We start from the raw sequence: 7,109 nt of genomic DNA on the forward strand, positions 1-7,109 counted from the left end.
ATGGGTCTCAGGATACAAAGGAAAGTAAGAGTGGAAATTGCAGAGACCCCCATAAATTCTTAGGAAGACTTGCATTTGACTAATTAACTGTACTTATTTGAAGAGGTAACTGAGGGTTGATGAGGGTAATGCTACTTATGAAGTGCACGTGGTCATTCTAAAGGCATTTGATCCACCACCGCACAACAGATGTAACCAAAATTGTAGCTTAGAATAAAAAGAACATTAGCAAAATGGTCTCTACACTGAGTTACAGGAGACCAAGAATAGTGGCTAATGGATGTTTCTTGGGCTGGAGGAGGTTTTATGTTGACAGTTTCTATGGCTTTTTTTTGATTTATTAATGACCTAAACCTTGGTGTACAAGGCACAGTTTCAAAAGTTGTATGTGATATGAAACCTGGAAACATTGTGAACTGGGGGTCAGACAGTGTGGAGCTTCAGAAGGGGTAAAGTTGCTGGAGTGAGTGCAGTTTAATTTAACACAGAAATGTGAAGTGATTCATTTGGGTAGAAGTGTCATGGAGTGACGAGATGAATAAAGGATATAATTCTGAATGAGATGCAAGAGCTGAGGTACCTGGGTGTATATTTGCACAAGTTATTAAATGTGGTGGGACAGGTGAAGAAAGTGGCTAATAAAGCATACAGTGCCCTGGACTATTGGAGCATAGAGTGCAAGAGCAAAGAATTATGCTGAACTTGTATATGACACTAATTTGGTATAATGTTGGGTTTTAGGTGCCTTAAGAAGGATGGTGTGCACTGGAGAGAGTGCAGAAGTGATAGGAGAGAATGGTTCCAGCAATTGAAAATTTCAGTTGTGGAATGTTAGGACTCTTCCCTTCAGAAAATAAAAGTTGAGGAAATCTGGTAGAGGTATTCAAACTCACATGGGTGCTGGAGATAGAGAAACTACTCAAAATGATCAAGCACGAGGCACAGATTTAAAGTGGCATTGAAATAAAAGCTAAATGAAAAGAACCTTTTTCACACAGTAAGCTTCTATGGTCTAGAATGCAATACCTGAAGAATGTGGTGACAGTTTCAGTTGAAGTGCTCAAAAATGCATTGCATCCTTTTCAGAAAGGAATTTAATGTGTAGAGTTACAAGGAGTAGACAATGAGTCAGTGGAATGCTGTTGAAGACGTGGTGGGCTGAATGGGCTACATCACTGGAATAGTAATTCTGACAATATTTGACAGCATCCAGGAAAAGCAGCTGATTGGCACCCTATCCATCAACTTAATCATTGACTTTCTCCACCAACAGTGCAACAGTGTTACCTGTGTGCAAGATGCAATGCAGCAATGCACCAAGGCTCCTTTGACAAAACACCTTCCAAATTCTCAGCCTCTAACACTTAGAAGGACAAAAGCAATAGAAGCCTGAAAATATCACTACTTTAAAAGTACCCCCACTATCCTTACTTGGAATTATGTTGCCATTCTTTCACTGTTGCAGGATCAAAATCTTAACTGCCTTCTCAGCAGCAGATGGACTGCAAAGGCAGTTACGAATGAACAATAAATACTTTCCCTAATCTGCAGTACAAATGTCCCATGAAATAATTTTGAAAAATGGCTTTTTTGGGTATTATCAATCTTTTATGACTTTAAACTAATTCAATAAACTTTAACCAAACACAGACTTTACTATTTGTTTCAGACATTAGAAAGTAATCGTCAATGTTAGAAAAATGAAAACCAGTAAGTTAATGTTCCAAAATATTTGTTTATTCTTTCAAAATATATTTTATCTTCTCGTTGCAGATGGTATCTGGAAAAATTCGAAGACTATCCTAAGTCAAGAAAAGCCTTAATACCTTTCCTGTATTGAAATGGCAAATACATATGAATGGTTAGATTCTCCAATGGAAACTAGATCATAATTGTATTCATCAGTGAGAAGTTCATGTGCATATGTCTGAAGTCAGAACTAAATGGACCATAAAGTTATGACTTGTCCACTTCAATGTAAGAACCCATTTAACTGCAGGAATGGGATCAATTACTTCTGCACAATTCCTCTGACCTGTTCGGTCAACTTTTACAAGCATGGAATCTTATTCCTTCAGTTTAAATAGTTTCAAGAGGTCTTTTAGCAAAAATAGAAAATATTTTTGTTTTTCATTTCAATCTTTTTGTTTTCCTTTCTTAATGCAATCCCTCCCCCACTGTTATTATTTCAATTTTCACCTGTTTACTATTCATTCTGATTTCTTTTTTTGTTTCCCACTGGCATCCCTTGGTTCAGGGGCTCTGTTTGTTCATTGAAACACTTTAAATCTGTTTGAGAAATTGCACAGTTGCTTGCTCTGTTTGCACAGATCAAGATTTTTTTTGCTAAGTGAGCTGTTTTAATTTAATGCAAATTTCAGTGCAAAACCCCATCCAATTTCTCTGAGCAGACGTAATTAACTAACATTTTCACTGCTGAGACCAAAATCTGGTCCAATGAAATTCTTGAATTGGACGGTGTAACTAATTTGCTGCCTTTTCTTATTAAATGATGCTTTCCCATATAATTGGCACATTGCCAAGTTATATCATCACCCCATCTTCAATAGTTTGATCCTACTATCAGAAAGCCCTTATTTACTTGCAAATCAGACAGCAACATCTTGCAGCCATGTAAAACAATACAGCATGGCACGGTACAGGCCCTTCAGTCCACGATGTTGTGCTGAACTGTTACCCAAAACCTCAGTCTATCTAACCTCTACCGCTACCTTATGGAATGCAGGGCAACAGGACCATGAAGGCTCGGGAAAGCCCCTTGATTACCAGCCTGAGTCTGCAACTCAGTGTGTAAAGTATGTCCTGTGATATCTATCTTGCTCATGTAAATTTTGTGAATCAAAATGGTAGCAGCTACAGACTGCGTAGGTAAAATAAATGTTTCACTTCTCTCAGAGCACTGGGGTGAAACCCTTCACCAGGCAACTGCTCAAGCTCATCACCACCTTCAAAGGCAACTAGAGATGCACGATTGATGCCAGCCAGCCAGCGCCACTCTCATCCCTTGTGTGAATGAAACAAAATCAGACACTTCCACAGTACAGATTGGAGTAATCCCTGAGCATTGTAACTTGCATGTGAAGTGCATGCAGTTTTGTTGTGTGGGATCAAATCCTCATCGTAAGTAATCTTGACTGTGTCATTGGTCATTAGACTGAAGATAGTCAACTGTGAAGCAAAAGTAATCATAGATGACTTCAAAAGTGGCATATTTAAGACAATCCAAGCTCTTGTAGGCAGGAAGCTGATTTTTTTCCTTCCTCCAAGCTGTAAGAATGCACCAATGTGCTCCTATAAATGATGCTGTCTTTCTTGCCTGATGTGAAGTATACTGGGGAGAAGATATCAGTATCTAACACCACCTACAATATTCTACTGTGTTTGCACAACACGACTTGAGTTGCATTCATTGGCAGAAGCCCCATATTTCAAAGGTCCATGTACGGCATACCATGGCCCTTCTTGTCAGAGTCATTCATTTTGATAGTTTAGGATACACCTCCATACAATCAATGGACAGATGCCTTACAAGGATATTTAGCAGGACACAAGAGTTACACTTTACACTCATGCTGCTGATTCTGTTGGGCAATTCCCTAACTGAGAGACAATGGTACCCATTCTTCAACTAGTGCACATTGTGGAACAGACAATAGATCCACTGAGGATGAGGTTCCAGTCTGCAATGGTCTTGCAGTACAGATCAGACAGTGTGCTGCACAATTCTAGTGTGTTGTGCTCTGCACTACTGTGCACTGAAACTGGCAACAAGCGGATGTGATGGATGCTGAAGGGCTGGGAGAGTATCAGGCAGTCTTCCAAGAAGAACATGAGAGTATTTATGTTAGCAAAGACATCACTTCCATTATGACTAATGTCCATTAGGGAAGGGAACGGCCATCCTTATCTGGTTTGGCCTACGTGTAACTCCAGACCTACAGCAATGTGGTTGACTCTTAGCTGCCCTCTGGCTAATTAGGGATGGGCAATAAACGCTGGCCTAGTCAGTGATGCTCTTATGTGAACGAATGAAGAAACAAAATGACAAAATGGTGCAGTGTGAGCTGCAAGAAACCAGGCAAGCCTCAATTTTAAGTATGGTTCTAATAAGGGGTGGGGGGGGAAAAAAAGCAAAGAACATATAACACAGGAACAGGCCCTTCAGCCCACCAAGCCTGCACCAACACGATGCCTTTCTAAACTGAAAATTTTTGCCTCTGTGATCTGTATCCCTCTATTCCCTCTTTATTTACATCTGTCAAGTGCCCCTGAATGTTCACATTGTATCTGCTTCTATCATTTCCACTGGCAGCATATTCTCGGCACTTCATCCTCTATGTAAAAAAAGAAAACCTACCTCCCATATCTCCTTTTTAAACTTTCTCCCTTTTATCTTAAAACTACGTTCCCTAGTAATTGACATTTCTATGCTGGCAAAAAGACACTGACTATCTTTTCTATCCATGCCTCTCATAATTTTGTATCCGGTTATTCCTCATCATGTGATGTTGAAGTGAAATCAACCATGTTTGTCCATTCTGTCTACACAGCTGATACCTTCCACATCAGGTAAACTATTTCTGTATCCACTGCAAAGCCTCCACGTCCTTCTGATCACGTGACAACCAGAACTGTCTGCATTATTCCAAACAAGGTCTAACTAAAGCTCTATACTGCAACATGACTTGGAAATTTTTATACTCTATACTCCATACTCCATACTCCAACCGATAAAGGCAAGCATGCCGTATGCCGCCTTGACCACCTTATCCATTTACATTTGCACTTTCCGGGAACTGCAGACCTGTGCACCTAGATTTCTCTGTAGGCTAATACCTCTAAGGGTTCTGCCATCTAATGTATGCCTCCCTCTTGCATTCAAAAATGCAAAACACAAGTAGGTAATTTATCCCTTCAAGGCTGTTCTGACAATCGAGGAGATTATGGCTGATCTGAGATCTAATTCTACACTTAATTGCAGTTTACATGCAGAAATTTGCTATCCAAAATGTCCTGCTTCATAACTTGTGTAAAAGTATTAGCTAACCATGTACTTGACGTTTAAATGGATTGAACATGGGAAGTTATTTTATTCCCCATAATTTTGAGCTGAACTCTTCAGGAAAGGTTAGTTTTTTTTCTGATCTAGTGTAAGTTTCTTTATAATTGGCTATTTACCACCTGGTTGCTCCTCCTCCATTTTTCAGTCTTGGGCCAGTGATTCCCAGGTGTCTGAGAATCCTGCATTTCACCAGTGAGGCTTCTCATGCACTGAAAGATAAGTTTTACATGAATTGAGTATCATTCTTCACTTTTAATTATTTGAAGTTGTTTGTTTTATTTTTTAAATAATTTTTGTGGTATTTCTTTTCAATCTTGTTTCCTATCTCTGACTAATTGGTTCTTTTTCCCTTGTATGTCATTTTCCATAACTGATCTGAAAATTATTTGTTCTGACATATACATTTCCAGCCTCAGACCTTGCACTACCTAGTAATGTTTCTCCAATCCCTGGATAAAGGGATACACAATTGCATTTGGCTGATAAAGATCTTCAGGGCAAATGTTCATGGAATATCTTTGCAACAGTCCAGTGAGCAGCTTCATTTACCATTTAGAATGAAATAGACTAATTTAGTGCAGAGAAACAATGTTTGCTACCAATGGATTGTAAATGCTACTACACAACAATGTTGCCTTAAGCATCTTAGCTATTGACGTTGATCCATTGTCATGAATTAAGCGTGCACCTCAACTGAGAGCCAAAAGCTCAGCCCAACGCTCGGCTTAAATTGGACCTTAAGCATGTAAACGAAGCCTTTGAAAACCTGCTAGTTTTTGTCATGCGCTCTGAAGCAGTTTGCCCATTTCCTGATGATTCTTTCCTGGTTTCACATCAAACTTTTTGTATGTTGAGCAATATCAATAAATTGTTTTTGACAAAACTGTATGTAACTGCACCAGTAGCAACCATGTCTCAGCTTTAGTTTTGTGTTCATCGCCTAACTGCTGTTCAAATGATTTTAGGTATCTTCCCATGGGGTGTTTTAAGTTGTTTGTAATAAATCCAGCGTCCAAAGTGGAGGAGGAGCAACCACGAAGACTTGCTGTCAGGAAAAAGCAGAAGCCAGGCGAAAACTGTGAAAGGAGCATGCTGCCGCACCAGTGCTCCACCCACCTCTGCCCCGGAGTAACAAAGCCTGCAGTAGCCATATCACTCTGCACCGCACCTGCGAGTGGATGAGAGTCATCCTCGTTTGTAAGGGACTGCCAATGAATGATGATATGCATATACCTGATCTTGATTGGGCAGGCACAATTTTGCTGAGCCTGTTAGACTACTTGTAAGAAACATCTGCCAAATGTAGCAGAATAAGATCATGAGGGCATTCAGCAAGTACGGTTGATTTGATGCCAGTGGTGCGATTTTGGAATCCAATCTGATAGCTAATGCCCTCCCCGACCCACTTAACCTCGCACATGTGAACACAGTCAGCAGTAGGAACCACTGTGTAAATGGATCATCCACTACTTTCAGGTCTATTACTGATTGATTTTTATTGGCACTTAGTTTGATTGTTGAAATATTTGTGGTTTGCCATAGTTGCTTCAAGTTATTAAAGCCCAGAGAGTGTGATGTGGCATTTGTGGAAGTGCAGAAGTACAGGGTTCTAAACACCAGGAACAAAAGAAGGCTATTCACCCCATCGAACTCCCCTTGTCATTCTATGTCATCATTCATCATCTCCTCAATACCATTTTCCAACAATATATGCATTTCCATGTTAAACCATCTGATTACATACCTTGGTTTTGGATTGAGTAATCTTTCTTTCTTCTATGCTGATATTATCTCTTGAGTGTTTCCCACATATTTTTTCTTTTTGTCAACCACTGTTGAATGTAGAATATGCTTGAATATTCAGCTCCCAAGCTTGGTGACACTATATACAAGTCTGTTTAATAAACCCATTTACCTCACTTTGTACATTTAAATCTCCAACCTTTTTGCCATTACTGTGAGCATTTAGATATACTCAAGTAGACTTTAATTCAGTCTACTTCATCGTTATTCTCCATGTTGACCA

The 7,109-nt window shown here is 39.5% G+C and overlaps 1 protein-coding gene across 1 annotated transcript in view; it reads left to right on the top strand.

Annotated features, from left to right (window-relative positions):
- srd5a1 (steroid-5-alpha-reductase, alpha polypeptide 1 (3-oxo-5 alpha-steroid delta 4-dehydrogenase alpha 1)) overlaps nucleotides 1–5,992 on the top strand; it is a 38,562-nt gene extending 32,570 nt beyond the window's left edge. The window contains exon 5 of the mRNA XM_048519762.2: nucleotides 1,774–5,992. Within this exon, the coding sequence (XP_048375719.1) occupies nucleotides 1,774–1,840 (67 nt within the window). The 3' untranslated portion in view covers nucleotides 1,841–5,992. The remainder of the gene's footprint in view (nucleotides 1–1,773) is intronic.
- Nucleotides 5,993–7,109: the final 1,117 nt, after the last annotated feature.

The sequence above is a fragment of the Stegostoma tigrinum genome, chromosome 2, assembly GCF_030684315.1.
Source record: "Stegostoma tigrinum isolate sSteTig4 chromosome 2, sSteTig4.hap1, whole genome shotgun sequence".
Lineage (NCBI taxonomy): Eukaryota > Metazoa > Chordata > Chondrichthyes > Orectolobiformes > Stegostomatidae > Stegostoma > Stegostoma tigrinum.